Below are 19,086 nucleotides of genomic sequence, written 5' to 3'. Positions count from 1 at the left end.
ATATAGCGGTAAAACATGCAAGAGGATGAAACGGACGGCACATCTTATAAGACGCAGTGGTATACAGGAAAGAAGCCTGTACACGTTAACTATTTGCCGAGATAGAAGAGACAAAAAAAATATATATATGGGGCTTGCATACAGTGAAGCCCATTAAAAAAAATTAATTTCGCTCCGCTAAGGCCCCTTGTTTCTCTCTCAAATTCTAGTGAAATCAAGCAATGCAGGAGAAAGGAGGAGAGTAAGGGATTCTTAACTTCATAATATCAGGTTTCTCTTGAAATCTCTTATTCAGGCGCAGAAAAAAAAAAGCGTTCTCCTACATGTTTTTGTGAGCTAGAAAATATTGAGATGGTTTCCAGCTCGACATTTTGGTGTCTAGACGGACGAATTGGTGTAGCGAACTGAGCGTGTCTCTTTTGTGCTCCCGTCTGCTCCAGACGGATAAATCAATCGGATGAAAATTTTTGTGGCCAGATGTCGGAATAATTTTTTCAGACATTTGTCTATTTCTTTAAATATCAATTTAGATATACGTGAATGAGGCCAATTACATGCTAGCACTGAGGAATGCAGTACAAAGTCGATGTCTCAAACCTTCTATACGCTCTGGGAAGCGCAGTTCTCTTCTGTGTTTAGTGTGCGATGTTTGTTATTACTTTCGTCAACATGGTATTTCTTCATATATATTTTCTTGTATGTCAATTAAGTTCGTACACTGCCGAAAAGAGAACAATCTTCTTCCCTCACATTAGGCTCTTTCTTTGGCATCTTTTCAGAGGCCCATAGCACAACCCTCCTTTCACTTACCGGCGCGGTCATTGGGTTTTTTTCTTTTTGCAAGTATTGAAAAGCGCGATGCAGTCTCTGGAAGCGGAGCTGATATATACCCCACTGTCTTTGATGTGTATTGGTGACAGTAAGGCATTCACTGCATGAGCAAAACCAGATGCCATGGAGACGGACGGCGAAGGGAGGAGCGCGTGCACAGCAGGGGGCGCGATCCCTCCGGGCTGCTTGCTCGCCTCCTTTCTGTTGGTCTTTTCTTTATTTTACGTTTATGTGCTGTAACTGTACGACACTAACGGGGAAACGGTTTCTCTAGATTCACGTACGGTGCATGTGGCGAAGTAGTAGTAGTAGCGAAGCAGCTTCAGAGACACCACCGTGCAATTTATTAGTTTAGTCTTCAAAGGAAAACAGGTGAATACTAGAAAAAAGCGCGTCTCAGAATTGTTGGCGAAATGGCATCCAGTATTCAGTTAAGACGTACAAGTATTTCTATCATGTTTTTTTTTTTTTTTTTTTTTTAAAGGCGGGTTTGATTTGGACATTTTGCACCGGCGAAATTTGATAGGCGAGCCAATGTTCGCGACAGCAAAGTGGTTCAACCCTTTTTCCTAGCAATTCCGACCCTTGTAATTTTTTAATGTAAGCGGGGTGTTCGAAGAAGCAATTCCGCCAATACTTGCAATACGCTACGGGATCACAGAATTATAAACAAACGTCCAGGATTGGCCGGTTGGGACCTCATAAGATAAACAGCATTCCTCTTGGAAATTTTCTGAAGGTTTATTCGGCGTTGGCCGAGTTTTATGATTAATCGGTGTTTTGCTGTCTTTTCCTCTTTTGTTTGTTTTGTTGGCGATTTAGTCTTCACAAGTCGCTTCATGAGTGGCTATTATGGAAAATTTGTGCCCCGTTAATATGACATGCGTTAATATGGAGGACCCGAATTATGGACAGTTTTCTGGGGCGAATATTTTTCAATGTATTTACGCCTCGTTAATATAGAAACTCGCTCTCTGAACAATGGAGATGGGATGAATGCACACAGCCTATTCGGCCCATGTATTTTTGTCTCGTTAATAGGGACATCGTTTGAAAAAAGCTGGGGAGTCCGAACGCAAGTTAAAGAAGGGTGCGCAGGCCGGGAACCTATGCGACAGCCGATACGGTCGGATGCCTGAACGAGTCCTGTGTAGTTGGAAAGAACCAAAGCGGGCGTGTCGTCGTTTTAGGAGGGGAGGGGGGGGGGGGGGGGGGCGCAAGAGCGGAAAGCAAGGGAGGAGGGGGAGGAGGAAAGGAGGGTGGATGGCAGGGATCGTACACAGCAAACCGAGGGTCAGCTAACTAAGAAAGACCCCAAAAGGAGGGAACCGGGAGATTTCTGGGTGCAGCGGCAGCGCCGCAACTAAAGGCCGCAGTCGGGAAAATAGCAACATGTGGTCGCAATAAATTCTGCTGAACGTAAACAGAAGAGATGCCGGTAAAAGCGTAAGAAAGAAATAATAAGAAGAAAGGCAAGCGCCAAAATTGGGGGTGGGAACTGAAGTTTTTCTATCCCAGAACACAAAGTGTGTTCCATGAAGCCGTTAACGCTTTTCGGTCAGGGTTAAGACACACTCACGAAGTAGAGCGACGAAAGAAAGGCGACGAGCACGCAACCAGGACCGGGCGTCCCGTCCTGGAGGCCCTTCCTTCTCATGCTCCTGGTTTTCGTCACTGTTGGGCTGCCGAACTGCCCCATTTTGCACCCCGGGAGGTCCGCATGTCGACTTCGCCTTGATTCAACGATGCGGCCTTGACAAGGTCTGTGCTCTTCGTAGTCGGCTAGCCGTCGTTCTAAACTGTACTGCAGCTTGCAGTGGTTGTTTCATAGAAACACATACAAACGGCACTGGAAAGGGCTGTTTGATAGCCCTCTGTATAGTAGCCTGCCAACTTGACTCCCTCGCTTCCTTACGGAAACAGTAGAAGGCAAGAAAGAGAATCAGAAGAACGGAAAGTCAGGGAGGTTAACTAGGGAAAAAGAGTGCAAAGAAGCAGGAGCCTGTAACCTTCAACTTTAGTCTGATTTTTGGCATGGCGGGAGTTAAACGCAAAAGATTGGAGCTGAACTTAGGCGCGAAGCGGGAAATCTGAATACAAGCGGCAAAAGCCATCTCAGTCAATCCAAGCCATGAAAAGCTGGACCCAAGTTCAACTAGGCCTCAGCCTCGCCAGGTTGACGGTGTACCACTTAAAGTATATACTACAGGACTCCAATAAATGACTAAACGTCGGCATCGCAGCGAAAGCCACAGTCCGACAGCGCCAAGCACAGTTCGAAGAAATGGATTCAGCCTTGTTAATGTGGTTCGGGAATGTGTACGCGAATGGTGCTGTCGTGAGCGACGAAATGCTTCAAAAGAAGGCTCGCTGCCTCGGCAACATTATGAGTGCTTCTTCTCCTCCTTGTTGATAGGTTTTACCTGTGATGACTTACGGAATATTTGTTCAGTAAAACAGTGGGATGTTTACTCAGAAATATTATTCTACGCTCTGTCTAGGCGTTACTGACTTCAGCTACTCAAGAGGATGGCTGACAAGGTTTAAGAACAGACATGACGTTTAGGGTCGACGGATCTATGGAGAAGAGGGTAGCATCGACATCTCGGCTGTGTTCATATACCCAAATTAATTAAAACAGCAGCCATTAATTATAAATTTTTTCTCAATTATATACTTTTCGTTTTTATTCATGAGTCGTCATTATGGATGACTCGCTTTATGGACAGCTTTGGTCGGAAACCAAAGCGTCCGTACTAACGAGGCACGAATGTATTCCTATTTTTTCCTAATTTAATGTATTCTGTCGCAAAACAATGTACACTGTATTAAAAAAAAAGCTCGGCAATCATCAATTTTGTTTTTCGAATTAAGAAAAAGAGCAAGAATGGAAGCTTGGGCGAGTTGGTGTCGGCTTTCTTGCCTCATAGCGCTAAACAGACAGGGACACAGCCAGACATACTGGACGGGTGATATAAAAAAAAAAAGCGCCCGTCCCGTGTGTCTCGCTGTGTCCCTGTCTGTTTAGCGCTATGGGCAAGAAAAGAAAAATGGCATATCGTCATTGTTGTCGTCGTCACTAGGGTCAACAACATTAGGCTTTTCAGTTTATAGTAAGAACTGGCTTGTTTTATTTCTAATACGAATCTTATTCATGTGGGTCAGATGGGATAAACTCTTTGTATTGCATTATGGGCCTATGCGTAGTAACGTTGTACCCATGTAGGCCTTAGATTGAAACCGACCACAAAAGGGTAGGCGAGGAGGGGGAGAGGATTGCCACTTTAGTGCAGAGTTGGGCATGTAGTGTCCGGAGTTTTTCTGCTTTTATCCAGGATATTAATTGTTGTATAAAATTAGGAGTAAAACACAGCCTTCATACGACAAAATTCTGGCTAGCCTATATACCTTAGGATTACCGAGAAATGTATATTAGCTTTAAGTTGCGGTTTAATTTAATGATTCTTTTTTTTTTTTTTGAGGTCGAAGGCCCGACCTCAACCTCACATTTTGAGTTTGAGGTGAGGTTGAGTGAGGTCGCCAATGGTCACCTGAAAAGTGAGGTGAGGTCGCCCGGGGGACCTCAACCTCAATTGATGAGGTTGAGGTTGAGTGAGGTCGCCAAATATTTTTTGAGTTTGAGGTGAGGTCGAGGTTTTTGAGGTCAAATGCCCACCTCTGCTTATATGTCTAATGATCTGCGTCATTACGGCCAATGCAGATGGGTACGCTGGTTGGGATGGAGACTGATGGACGATTTGAGAATTCTGTCCTTTTTAGACCGTTTCCTTAGTGAAAAAGTTAGTGAGGCCATGCAAGTAGAAATGCGCGCACATAACTCGGCACACTATATATTTTTAAATTTTTGCTTTGGCTGCCAGTTGGCTGGTGCTACCCCAGATGAATTTGTTACGATGACGCCAGAGACGTCAGAATGACGGAATAGCTGCAACACTCGCAAGTATCGCATACAAAGACTCCTTTTACGTGAATAAGACGTCAGCATGATGCATCGAACGATTGCCATCAAATCCACGTTGAAAATGATGTCAGTGATTTTTCCATTCTCGAGCGGAACCCGAGTTTTGCTTAAATTGTAATATGTTCAGGGCAGCATGCTAGACAACGGACCACGAGAATATCGTAGCACTGGAGTCAGCTCATTACTAGGCTGATTTCTGTATACCAAAAGAACCGAACAAATCAGCGGCGAGAGCACTAGCGTGTTCGGCGACAGAATGACCGCAGCTCTCAGCCGCGCTGAGTTTGATGCATAAAAGCGCCTAATGGTACGAACGGACTAGCAATTGCAAGCTCGGGCTCTTGCAATTTCTTCTTTCGTTTTTGTCTATACGTGCTTCCTAACGCTACAGCGTTAAAAGCTTCGTTACCCTGAACATCTGGCATTGGCGTTGCCAACATCGGTGTTGTAATAAAAAAAATTGCGGACATGGCGCTGACAGGGCTGAGCACTGATTCTTCGATGGTTTATGCGACTTAACAAGGCCACATGTTATAAGAATGTTGGGAAGAGCTGCAAACTCGCGTTAGCCGTTTCAGGTGGGAAGATGAAATAAGAATCAACCTTCTTGGAGGCCAGGTCAGGTACGGTAGTCGTAGGCCAATTAGGCACATTCACACGGCTTGGTTAAATCAGGACTTTAACCTCGGGTGGAAGCCCACACTATCGCGTCATACCCTTAAAGGCAGAGTTCATGTGCTCCAGTAATGTTGACGCGATATTGTTAACGGCCTCGTTCACCGAAAATCTGACGTCGGTGGCTGTTCGCCAGCGTTGGTGTTGTGAGCAACAGATCAAGAGCAAAAATCACGCTCCAGGTAGTTCCTGGCTGCTCACATGGCAGCGCAATGAGTGGGCGTATGGTTGTCTGAGGTTATACGTTTGGAAGGAGCTGCCAACTCGGGTCTTTCCTTTTATATGGGATGGTGTTATCAGAATCAGCCTCCCAGAACCGTTGCCTTCCAGTTACCCTATAGACCACGCAGGAACCTTCATACTGCTTGATTTCATACGGGGCTTTATAATTAGGGTGGTTACCTAAGCTTTCGCGTCATACCCTTAAAGACGGAGCTTAAGTGTTCCCCAAAGTTTTTTTAAGCCATTAAACACCAGCGAGCAACCAAACTTGCCGCGTTTCAAGTCTCAAAGTCTGAAAACAGCGTTGCTGTAGTTTTAAGCGTCAATAAGCTCTGCGAAGCTTCGTAGCGTTAGTCCTCTCTTAAGAAAGCACCGACGGGAAGCTTTAAAATCTAACAAAAGGCGGCCAAAAAAATAAATACGGCCAATACAAAACGAACGCTGAATGAAAACACAAAGCATCCTTGAGAGCGAATGTTATTGCTTACGAGATTGCTTCAGACAAACGACATTGACCGCTTCTAGTCGTACGCAGCATAGCTGGGAGGCGTATACATTCCACAAGGGAGGGTTTAAGAGTCCAGGTCACCTATAGTCGGCTCGGCGAAGGATCTCGTGCAGTCCGAAATTGCGGTGCAAAAGCTTTTCACTCAATCAATGGATTTGTTGGTCCGCTGGTTTATATTCTGCCTTGCAGCATCAAGCGTCGGTGCGCTGCTGGTGCTTAATCTGTAGCCGGGCGAGGCATCGGGCTTCCCTAAGATAGGCGGCGGCGATTTTCTTACAGGTGACGTTAGGCGCCATAGCCTCGAGAGTGGTCGATGCATTTGTAAACGATCCTGAAAGGCGTCATTTAGATGGTCTACTGCATTGCCGTGTTGTAGACAAATGCGATGTAAAGGACGATACCATCCCAGGCCTTATGTTCAGCGCCCACATACGTGACAAGCATGTCGGCGATAGTTTATAAATAAAATCAGTTAATCCGTTAGCTTGAGCGGGGTATGAGGTCGTCTTCTGGTAGATCGTTTCGCTGTGTTGCACGATGGCTTGAGTCGTAAACGCCATTCCCGTGTCTTTTCTGTAAACTTGGGAGAAACAGTGGCGAGGAACGATGTTTTCAAAATAGAACTTAGCAACATCAATTGCGCTACCATGAAGGAGGGCTTTCGCTGCGGCGTAGCAGGTAAAGAGTAGGTTTCTACTACCCAACACTTATTCCCTTGCTTACAATATGGTCTTCTGCAATAGTTTATATACTGGCTGAGTTGGCTACAGCAGTCCAACTATTCTGGTCTGTGGCATTGAGAATCATGGCAGCTCGTGACGGAACGGCGATGTCAGTGGAAAGACCCAGCAATGGATACTTTTCATGTATGCGGCGGACGTTACGAGAAAACCGAGGCGGCCAGCATTTCGTTAATCGTGCGTTCATCGTCAAGCTCTATTTGTCCAGGATTTTGCAGTTGTCCTCTTCCTTTGGTGGCACGGGCAGAGGCACATTATTTTATGTTTTTTTTTTTTTTTTTGGGGGGGGGGGGTAGCCTCACCATAATATATGTCCTCTTTCTTTATTCTGAGGAGAAATGAAATTTGGCTGACTCAATGACTGATTGATCAAGATTGTAGAATTCTTTATGAAGGCTTGCAAGAGCGGCAGTCGAAGCTTTTGTCACGAGTATTGCAATTTGAATAAAGACGATGGAGCCCCAGCGTCCATTTCCGGGGGCTTGCCTACAGAGGCTCATGATAGTTTGTTTCGGAAGCCTTGCGACCACACTTGTAAATCACGTTGATATTGAACTCCGATGGCAGTGAACACAGTGATATTGAAATTGGCAAGACAGCAGACAGAGTAGTAATCGATTCCAACGTTGAGCTGGCGGGCTCTTAACCCAGTAGACAGTTCAGACGTGGCTGATTTTCGTTTTGTGTTGAAATTAAAATACTCGCAACGAAAGCTTGCACCTATAAAACAACTGCCGCTAATCTTGAATCAATCAATCAATCAATCAATCAATCAATCAATCAATCAATCAATCAATCAATCAATCAATTGAGCAAGTAAGCAAGCAATCAGTCAGTGCGAGAGGAATCTCGTCGGAGCCCAATTGAATGGAGGCAGGCTTTCGCGGTCGGAAGGCTCAGCCTTCGACAGGTTAGTGACTTGTGCGCGCGATTACTTTTTCCAGTCCGCCTCTTTCTACAAGAATGAGAACAGCGTCAAGGCCCGTGCTACTTGCGTTGGCGTCAAGCCTGCGAAACAGCGGATAAATATTTATATGACGCTGAATTTTCTTGAAGTTTTCCGCTTGCAACAATTACCATTTGAAATGCACACTTGTCTTTGCTATCTCGGACAGAGGTTCAGCTGCGTGTAAAACGTTTCTTGTTGCAGGTTGCGGGAGCTGGCTGTTTCCATGGGTCAATTAAGGCATGCACCTTTCTTGCTTTCCTGCCCCACCACGGTGGCCCAGTGGTTAGTGCGCTCGGCTGCTGTACCCAAGGATGCGGGATCGAGTCCCTGCCATTGAAGGCGATGGAGGCGAAAAGCAAGGCGCCTGTGTGCTGTGCGATGTCAAAGAACTCCAGCTAGTAGAAATTCCTGGAGCCTTCCGCTACGGCGTCTCTAATCGCCTGAGACGCCTTGGGAAGTTAAATCCCACAAAACAAACTAAAGCAATCTAACGTTGATTGATGATGGTGTTGACAGCAGCTCCTGGCAGAAATCGTAGCAATTTTCAGGCTTGATGTGGAGTTCAGAAGGCTTAAGAACGTCCATAACTACTTTAGGCCTCTCCCGGCGTTTGTCAAAGCTTTTCGCAGACTAGAAAGCCGTCTAGAGGCATGAGGCAGGCTTTCAACTAGAGACCTCCCAAAACGGAGTTTTATTACCCGTTGACACTTTGTAGGTGCAAAAAAAAAAAAAGTATCGAATGGCAGACCCTGAACTCGCAGAGACCACCCGGCGTGTTGAAGCTGCCTTTTCATGGCGAGCTGAAAAAGTGTTAGCGCACTAAGCTGTCCTCCAGCGGCTCTAATTTTAGGGGCCCATTGCAATCCGTCGTGTCTTTTTAAGGCGGAAGCCTTTCATGCCTCATCGTTGTAAGCAGTAGTTGTCGACATTAATGTCACGCTTTTCAATTGGTCGAAATAATCGTGACGTCACAGTGCGCGAATTTCAAACGGGGCCAATTGTACCTTGGCTAGTAACCATGTAACCAATTAAAGGGATGGAAGAGTGATGCTCCAAGTGGGACTGAGCTTAGTTAAGTAGTTAATTAACCAATTAGTCAAATTATCCGAATGAGGCAATTTTTCATTAACTAGTTTCCTAGATGTGGATGTAGTCAAGCGAGGGTGCACTTGCAAATAATCTAGCGAAGTGGTAGCCAATTACACTAATTAGCTAATTAGCATAGTAGTGATAAATAAGCAATTAGCGCAAGTTTGCGCTTGCTGGACAGGAACTAAGGTTTACATAAGTATGTAAAATACACTGAATAGCTAATTATAGTGTTTGTGCTAATTAGGCAATTAGTGAAAGTTTACGCTTACAGAATTGGGAGTTTGGGTTGCCGGTAATTACGTCTTACTGTCGAGCGGCACCTGTCTCTAATTACGGCTTCCGCCTTGAAGCACTTTAGTGAGCCAAAGTGCTCCCTGAACTTTTCATCCTGGCGACGAAGGGATTGCTGATCCCGTAGTAGCCCACTCCCATGTTGACCAGGCCGGTAACACTGCATCCATCAAATGTGACACTTCAAGTTACGCGGTTCCTTCCATCGCATTGCACATTTTTCTTGGCCTTCGGCATGTATAGGAATCGGCTCAGACGTGTAGTCGAGGCTTCTCTGAATGTCGTCACCTGAGGCCTAAGACGCGCCACTGTCGGGACTATATCTGTCTATGCCGTCTTCGTATAGCGGATGCAGCGTAGTCATGTTCATTGTCGGCGTTGTTTTTCCGCGCAGCGTCGGCGTAATGCTTGTATTTAGTTTTGTATTTAATGTATTTAGTTTTCCAAACGAGGCTACTTGGACAACCGGCTTCTCACATCTGCTGAGTGGCTGCTGCCTGACGAGGCAAAAGCTCTTGTGGGCGGCGAGAGGAAACGGTTAGTTTGGTTTGGTTTGTGGGGTTTAACATCCCAAAGCGACTCGAGCTATGAGAGACGCCATAGTGGAGGGCTCCGGAAATATCGACCACCTGGGGTTCTTTAACGTGCGCTCACATCGCACAGCACACGGGCGCCTTGCTTTTCGCCTCCATCGAAAAGCGGCCGCCGAGGCCAGGACTCGATCCCGCACCTTGGGCACAGTAGTCGAGCGCCGTAACCACGAGAGAAAGCGGGATAAACCGCTCGACAACAGGCACTTCTTATGTGCAATTATTGTGTGGGACGCGACCCCAGGCTGCGACGGCGATTGCAGGAACCGGGTAGCTCATCGCAAATGAGCTTACGAGTAATCTTCCGCAGGTTCTCAGGGGTTAATGACTTCGTATCTGAGTGGATAACATATACATGGGCTAAACAGTTATAGCCGAGCTCGGGCGCCGATAGCTTTTTTATATAATAAAGGGTTATTGAATGAACTCTAGAGTGCTTTGGGCGGGTTGCGTACAAGTCCACTAATTCTCATCATAATCCTTGTTTTGTTATACTCTGTCGAACCACGGTAGGCGCGAAGAAAGGGACGTTTCATTTCTTCAGTGTAAATTGTGATGAACTCACTGGGCTAGTTAAGCAGAAGCTACCGCTATTTGAGTACGGTCGCGAGCTTCTTGTGCAACTCCTGCTTGAAGTTCTCTCAAGTCGCCACTCAGGGCTCCATATTGTTATACAAGGACAGAGGCGCACCGCAGTTTCATGATGTCTTCCCAGCTGTTCAAGGTGACCATGGGTAATTCATTGTTTTGGTTTACGCACCAAGGGTAAAATATTTCGAAAGTAACTGAAATGTAGTTCCATTGTTCTTGAGAATAATAGTTGTAATGGAATAGCATTTAAAATATTTTGCGGGAACTGATCTGTTGCAACCGCAGTGGGGTCGAAGCACAGACAAAGCATCTGAGCAGCACGCGTGTTCAGCAAGCCTGAAAAACGAGCCAGCATGAATTTGCGCCTAGCTGATTTATACAGAGAAGCCAGCGTCACGCAGTCGGGACAGGATGACGTCACATCCTGCTGCAGCTGATCGCGTAATGCTGCGCAATCAGTAATTTATTCACTTTATTTTCATTCTCACCACAGTAAAGCAGCAATTTCAAGCTGGCGTTTGCAAAAGTTTTCTTATTCCTAAATTTAAATATATATATGTAGTATAGGTAAACATCATAACGTAGCTAATGAAATTACTTATTTATTAATATGTAGGAGACAATCGAAAATATGTATTGCTAACAATGGAAATAAATGTTTCATCGGTGAACTTTAGTAAACTCGCACAAAATAGAATAAATCATAAATATATCCTGTCAAAAATGAGGAATACACAAGATCTAGAGTATATATATTTTTTCGCTAGTATATTAGAAACGAGAATTCAGAGGTATTTAACTGTTCCGCTCATTTCGCTCAGAAAAAAAAAAAAAAGCTAACGTGACGCGTTCTTTTTTTTTTTTTGGGGGGGGGGGGGACGTAGCGCTGTTCTAAGGTCAAAGGTTACCATCTTGCAAAGAACAATGTTCACTAATCTGGTGGTTGCCCACAATCATTTCGAACATTCCTCTCATCTTCAGACAGGCCCGGGAAGGAGTCAGTCTCCTCGGCAACAGCGAAAACAAAGGTTACAGACGGGAAACTGTCGATAGCCTGCGCTGGGCGAAGCGATCATATGCCGCAACGTAACAAAGACGAATGGGCGTCATCTGTCCGCCCTAAGTTGCCGCAGAGTCAATTGCCGATGTTGCAGTTGCAGGGTAGAAGTCACTGCGAGACGAGGACGTTATCCGCCACGCTTGCCGCGATAGCTCAGTATTGTCAGGTTTCGTGCGCTGTTTAACGGTACTCCGAAGGGTTGCAAAAGATCAATCCTGGGAATAATCGCGGTCATTTTGCAACATTTTTTTTTTGCCAAAACAAAAATGATCTCTAAGATTCATACATAGAAAACCAACCGACGCCAATGGAAGCATAGGGGATTTTCTGGGTTGATCAATGTTAAATATTAGTACAATCATGATGGTAATCGATTTGCAGAAAACCGTGCTCTGCGGAGGTAGTGGGTTCGGATCTCACCTTCCCGCATGTGGTTGTTTTTTCTTCTAATTTTTATCAATTATTTCTATAATATGATGTTACTTCGGATTGACTGGGATTGCTCAGAATGCAACATTTTGCCTCACAGTACACAGAACGTTCACAGTTCATTAGAACGATTTGAGTAGGCCCGGTAAACAAAGCGTTCAAAACTAATTTTGCCGTGTATGCACCACATCAGTTCTATCTAAATGTTCAGAGGGCTCCAACGTTTTGATGCCTTATTCAGAGCATTTCCATATCCGATGTACTTACCCTGCGGGCGAGCCATCGTTGCAGACTGCCGTGCCATTGGAAAGCAAAACCCTACGTAGCCTGGCACGTTGCTCGCGTCCCTGGGCGCAGGGACGACCGTGGGGACGTGGAGATCGGTCGACTCCTGCATTGGCCCAGGGAGGCCTCGCCGCGCCGGGTCCCGTCACACTAATCCAGAACAGGAGCAGGAGGACCAGGGACGGAGGCAGGCACGAATCCATGTGGGTAACCAGTCGTTGAGGACTGCAGAGAAAGGGAGAATAGCTTTCTTCACTTGCTGTCCGTGTATTGATTATTGCTCTTCAATCACTAACTTCGTAAGTGCTGTTCCCCCAAACGGTTTGGCCGCCTGATGCTGCTGACCCAGTTGCTCGACTGTTATGACAAGGCGTGGTCACCGAAATGAATAAACAGGTGGAGAAAGAGAGATTAGGAAATAAAGCTGCAAAAGTTAACTACACAGGTGCTGAACTTGTCGACCAACGCTGCGAGGAGCCGGAACGGTAAAATGAAATCTAGTGCAACAGCGTAACAGCACGTGGCCAGAGGACAAGAAGGGAAGAGGCACAGCGCTGTGTGTTCACTGGGACAGTAGCAATTGCCGAGAATACCTCCCATGTCGTTACAAAAAGACGGCTTAAAACTTGAGATTATGATTACAATATGTTTTTTTGTTACCCAAAGTGTGTATTTAGTGAACTTGGTATGCCATTATTAAGCCTGTTTGCGACGCTGTAAAGAAAACAAAAAACTGGGCCAAGGACGGAGAATGCCGAGCCTTAGAGAATCATTGTCCGTTATGTCTGTATTGGGCTGCATGGTTGGGCTGCAATGCACGTTGATTTATCATTGGCTATGGTCTAAGCCATTGGAACATGCTGTTGCATGTCACACTGTCACCTTATTACTATGGCTTCAAAAAGCTATCCACGCCAGTCAACTGGTTTTAACCGAGAATGAGTTCTCAGCTGTGCTTCATGTATTTGGACAACTAGAGATTCTGTTTTTAGATTTTTCGAAAGCCTTCGACAAATCGCCTCATGGTGAAATATTGTATAAGCTAGAATGACTTGGACAGCCTGTTTTATTGTTCATTGGGTAAGAGCCTATCGCTTCAAGAGAAGCCAACTCGTGGAAATCAAAATTTGCCCACCTCGTTCCTATTATTCCTATTATTTCGGGTGTATAACGATGTCGTGTTTTAAGTTCGCTATTATTTGCAATCTCTATTAATGATTTAGTAGGGAGGACGGTCTCTGGTGATGTATCTATTCGGGTGTTCACTGATGATTGCATTGCGTTCAAAATAATCTGCAGCTAATAATCATGTCTTGATAGGAAACTGTGTTCTTGCGATATGAAATTGGTGTAAGCATTGGGGACAATACTGAGGACTGAAAAAAAAAATGGCACCTGTGCGTGTAACTAGAAAAATAACAAAAGGTTTTATACTCACTCCATAAGAGCCCTATATAAAGCACAAATGCTGAGGTAAATAGACGTTACACAAATAAAACATTTCACATGATTATGACGACCAATAAATATTTGTTGCCGCAGTTAAAATTTTATGGTTACTAAAAAAGCAAAACAAAAAACAAACTAAACCACGCACCAGTTATTACAAAGGTTCCCTAAAAATAGGTGCCTTAGGTCAGAGCACCAATGCACCCCCTCCGTGTGGGAGCCCCATTAAAGGAAACATATTCAGCAGCTCGAAAGGGCACAGAGAAAGATCAGATTTAGTTTTGGTTGGTTTGGTTTGTGGGGTGTAACGTCCCAAAGAAATTCAGGCTATGAGAGACGCCGTAGTGGAGGACTCCGGCAATTTCGACCACCTGGGGTTCTTTAACGTGCACTGACATCGCACAGCACACGGTGCCTTGCTTTTCGCCTCGATCGAAAAGCGGCCGCCGAGGCCGGGATTCAATCCCGCATCCTTGGGAACAGTAGTCGAGCGTCTTAACCACTGCGCCACCCCGGCGAGGTAGATTTAGTTTTGGAAAGTATAAACGCCTTGTTTCCTTTTCAACTTTTATGAAAATAAATACTGTATCGACGCTAGAATCCCGGAAAAAAGTTGGTCAGATTACACATACCATTCTCCCCTCCACCCTAAAAAGGTATCTTTCAAAATTTCGTAAAGCACCTTAGTGCGACGACATCGCGACATAGTCATGAGCATTATTTCGATCAAATGTCTCATTCGCACCTGTGTATTTAAGTACAGCTTCTTTTCACGTGCGATCACTTAGTAGAATTCTCTTACATCACACCCTCAGACCTCATGATTTCGTTGAATAATCGCAGTGCTATATCTTGCATGCTTATTTAATGCTGTTTGAAAAAGTTATTTTTCATGCAATTGAGATGTGTTGTTGCCTTTAATGCTCGATAACCTCTTAATCCACTACATTGGTATTCAGTCTTCTCTTCTGTGCTGTGTTGTACTCTGTGTTATATACCTCGTTGAGCTCTGAAATTTCCTTTCTGTAAGCTTACATATCATCCATCTGCTTGGAAAAATTGGCCAGCAGTATATCTAAATAAAATCGTTTTATGAATCAGATCCTGCGCATTTTGCACTATATTTTGGACAATTCATTTTAACTACATTCTCCTTACTAGGAGCCGTGAAATATTACTTCTCAAAGAAATAAAACTGGCTTAGCTCGTGCTCAAGATGATGGATAGATGGATGGATTTATTTAAAAGAAAAGGCAGAGAGTTGGCCGGAATAATTCAAATCTGGCCTGCTAATCTGCACTGGGGAAGGGGAAGGAGAGAAGAAAGAAGATCATGATGGGTGACGATGTGGGAGAAGGCACATGAAATACATATACAGGCACAGTACGAGCTTGTGCACTACATATCTGCGCACAATATTTAACGGAATCCACAGAGGGTAAATTCAGGGCTTCTACAACATCGGGAAGTCTTATTTGGATTCCGTCTTTAAGATCGTAAAAGATTGTAGGGCCCGATGGGCTAGACCCTCTTCTTCCCTTATTCCCAAAGAAAAAACTCAATAGTAATCAAGTCTGATCCCATAGCGGTTGAATCGGTCCACAGCGCCCAATCTACTAGCAGATGACAGATGGCGTGCAGGTGTTTCGGTAAAAACATTCCCGACAAAAAATAAAAACATAAACGGTCCCGGAAAAAACGTCTCTGGAAGAAAATTACTCATTTGTAGGAAAACAAATATAAGTGGTGTTTAACTCTAGTTAATCCTGGAAGGAAGCCACTCCCGTCCTGCACTAACCAACACATTGTGCGTTTCTCCAAATGTAAAGTCCGTTCTTCACCGGTCTCCTCGGGACGTCGACTTTTCAGGGCCTCATTCCGACGTGCCTTCTTCGCGTTCCGACGCGCTACTGTAGCAGGGTGGTCGTCCCTCTCCATCTTGCGCAGTGCTGTAAACTAGACAGGAGTCTGGGAGCTCCTATTTATACACGTATCAATCCTCAGCGTCCTGTACTTCCAAGTCACACTGACGTCACTTCACGTGACCATAACCTTGACAGTATCGCCCCTATAGCGGGCTCTACTGCCACATCTCACTGACGTCACCTCATATGAACTTCTGATATGAAGTTGCCAAACGAAAAAATGTCATACTGATGCTGAGCGTTCATAATGAAAATGATGATAGCAGCAGAGAATTATTGGCAGGGGGCAAGTACCCTTCTGTAGCACTCTGTGCTTCAACGACATTAGTGGTGAATGTGTCTTGCAATGTGAAGTTTCATGACATGACCTGAGCTGCACTGTCGTGGTGTGATCTTGTGCTCCAACAGCGAGCGGCCCTGTCTCGGTACCCCTGTTTTCCCCTTTTTGCTTCCGAGACAAATGGAGCTCTGACCACTGGTTATGGAGGGCCGAACGCTGCGCACAGAGCTTCAGGTGGCCGCGATGAACAATCTGTTAGGGGGGGGGGCCTGCAGTCTCTAGTGTAACACCTCCATCGCCATAGAAAGTGTGGTAAGAATTCCACACTCTCGCCACCGAAGCGGTTGACGGCCATTACCAGAACGTCTGTGAGGGTCTTCCTGTAGTTCTCCAAAACTACCAGTTCGGCGAGCCGGGTCTATGTTACTTACGAGTAATATTACCCAGTGGGTGACATCTGCCTTATTACGTGCTTAAAGAGCTGGTGACAGTGGACAGGACAACTCTTTTTTATGGAAGTGAGCGCCAAAACGATTCATTCTTATGACAAACTTTTGGCTCAGGGACGTTTTTTTCCAGAGGCACTTCATCAGGGCCCTTTTCTTCTGGGGTGTTTTTTCCGGTGCCCTATCTTCCGGTAACATTTTTTCCGGGGACGTTTTTACCTACACCCGGCGTGAATATAATGCAGCGCGTCAGAAATTGAATGCGGTGGTGCTACCATGTGTCTCTCTTCTCTTCTGTACATACTTTACAATGTAGAAAGTGTACATAAACCTTTTCTTCGCCCTCCTCTCTGGCTGTTCCTGCCTCGATGTCTCATCTACTCCTGGTAATTCTGCGGTGAAGCCTAGGCCCCTGAACACCGATGACATCAATACCTCGCAGCACTAACAATGACACTAGCAGTACTAGAAAAAGTTTGACGGCCTTCATCATCATCATCATCAGCCTGATTATACCCACTGCAGGGCGAAGGCCTCTCCCATATTTCTCCACTTAACCCGGTTCTGTACTAGCTGCATCCACTTGACCCCTGCGAACTTCTTGATCTCATCCGCCCACCTAACTTTCTGCCGCCCCCTGCTACGCTTTCCTTCCCTTGGAATCCAGTTTGTTACCCTCAGCGACCATCGGTTATCCTCTCTTCGCACTACATGTCCTGCCCGTGTCCATTTCTTCTTCTTAATTTCCACTAGAATGTCGGTAACTTGAGTTATTTCTCTGACCCACTCTGCACGCTTTCTATCTCTTAATGTTACCCCTACCATTTTTTGTTCCATAGCCCTCTGGGTTGTCCTCAACTTAAGAGGACTCTCTTGGTTAGCCTCCACGTTTCAGCCCCATAGGTGAGTACAGGCAAGATGCAACTGTTGTATACTTTCCTTTTGAGCGATACCGGTAAGCTGCTAGTCTTAGATTTTGCCGGAGTGGCCGCGAAGCCTCTTTGGAGCAACAGCAAAGAAACACCTCACCGTTAATGGGTCTCAGAATGCCGGCCGACGAAGAGACATCAGCTATGCGCAAAATCCCTCGATAAACTAAAGGTAATGCCATCTTATAAAGACTGCCGCCTGCCTCCTTTTATGCGCCTTCCCACGGCTTTACACCTTCTCATTGGGCGAATGCCATCACGTGTTTTCCCGCGCTTTCTTTCCTTGTTTCTTCGGCTGCTACTTTCCTCGCCCGCGGTGTTAAGCTGCGGGCGCGGCGCACAACAACAGCACATTTCGCTGCGCGCCTCTTTCGTGCTCTTTGCGGCCCCTCATTAGCGATTCCTTGTTCCTCGTCTTTCGTGCGCAGTACACGTGAAAGTGACGGCAAGCGGTCGATTGAAGATACCGCTCATGCATCGAATAAAAGCGAGGAGAACGATTTGGCTGCATAAAATCGACCGTTCTGTCTTCAACGCAGCACAATGATTGCGGCTCGATGAGGCAGGCGAGCGATTACTCTGTCGTAACTAATCTCATATGCCACGCTACACACTACGTGTGGGTTCGTTGGTTTTTAAGGCGAAAGCCTTTATTGCCTCATCGTTGCCATCAGTAAAAACGTCATACTTTCGCGGCGGCCTGATTGGTCGAGAGGGGATGACATTATGCAGGTCTAGACCAATCACAGAGCACGACCACAGTATGCGCGAATGCGTGCCTTATATGGTCATATGACCATCAATGATTAATAACTAATTAATAACTAAATATTTAACTACTACTCACTAATTACTAACAAATTACTAATTGTTTAATTGATCACTAATCACGAATTGCTAGAAAATGACTGAATAATTATTAATTAGTAATTAGTGACAACTGCGTAATTAACTGAATAATTTCTAATTAATGCCGCCCACCCGGTAAAATAAACCACACAACTGTAAACGTAGAGCAACTGCAAAGATACAAGGAGCGAGATCACGTCGCTGCCAAGCAGAATTCACTGAATATATGCACTAGCGGAATGTGAAAAAGTAGTCGCTCGCTTTACTCGTAGCAGCATTCATTGCTACATGCGCAACTGTCGCGTAGCAGAATGCGGAGGGCTTTCGCCTTTCCTCACTTTAGTCGCCAAAGTGTCCTCGAATTTTTCCGCGTTGCTATGTGTGCCCCATGTCGGCGTTTCGTCTATAGTATAAACACTTTTACGGCGCTTTTAACTTTAAACACTTTTAACGAGCGAACTACGCTGTAGCAGCGCTCTTCTCTTTGGAGAACGGTAGATGAAGAAGGGACAGGAGCCACATGTCGTGAACACTTGTGCTCTATAGTGGCGCTTGGTGATGGGAGAACAAAAAAATGCCTTTGGTTCAGGTCCTGTCTCCCAAAAGCTGGTGAGCCGGACGTGAACTAATGATTTCACGTCCGGGTCACTTATAAACGTTTATAATAAGTCTCACGACAGGAGATATGAAAGACCCTTGGTTTGCTAAGCAGACCACGTCACGCGGAAGCCTTTTCCGTGCCGATCATCGGATTAGGAAAAAAACGAAATCAAGTAAGTTTTTGTTGGCACTGAGAAACTACGATTGTCGCGTTATGTTCGCTTCCTGTTTGGCGTGATGTGTCATACTGCATAAAGACGTGAAATTTAATTTTTATGTGATTACGGATGGCAGTGTGCAACATTGTCATTCTGTGCAACTTGTAGAGGCTTTTCATTACACATTGTTCAACGACTGACTCTG

General features: G+C 45.3%; 1 protein-coding gene across 1 annotated transcript in view; it reads right to left on the bottom strand.

Moving 5' to 3' along the window:
- Notum (palmitoleoyl-protein carboxylesterase notum) overlaps window positions 1–12,448 on the bottom strand; it is a 99,388-nt gene extending 86,940 nt beyond the window's left edge. The window contains exon 1 of the mRNA XM_084587328.1: window positions 12,228–12,448. Coding sequence (XP_084443454.1) covers window positions 12,228–12,448 — 221 coding nt within the window. The remainder of the gene's footprint in view (window positions 1–12,227) is intronic.
- Window positions 12,449–19,086: the final 6,638 nt, after the last annotated feature.

Source organism: Amblyomma maculatum, chromosome 1, assembly GCF_055883805.1.
Source record: "Amblyomma maculatum isolate TAMU_Amacu chromosome 1, ASM5588380v1, whole genome shotgun sequence".
In the NCBI taxonomy this organism is placed as follows: Eukaryota; Metazoa; Arthropoda; class Arachnida; order Ixodida; family Ixodidae; genus Amblyomma; species Amblyomma maculatum.
The sequence above is the reverse complement of the archived record's forward strand: the minus strand, read 5'-3'. Positions and strand labels throughout refer to the sequence as shown.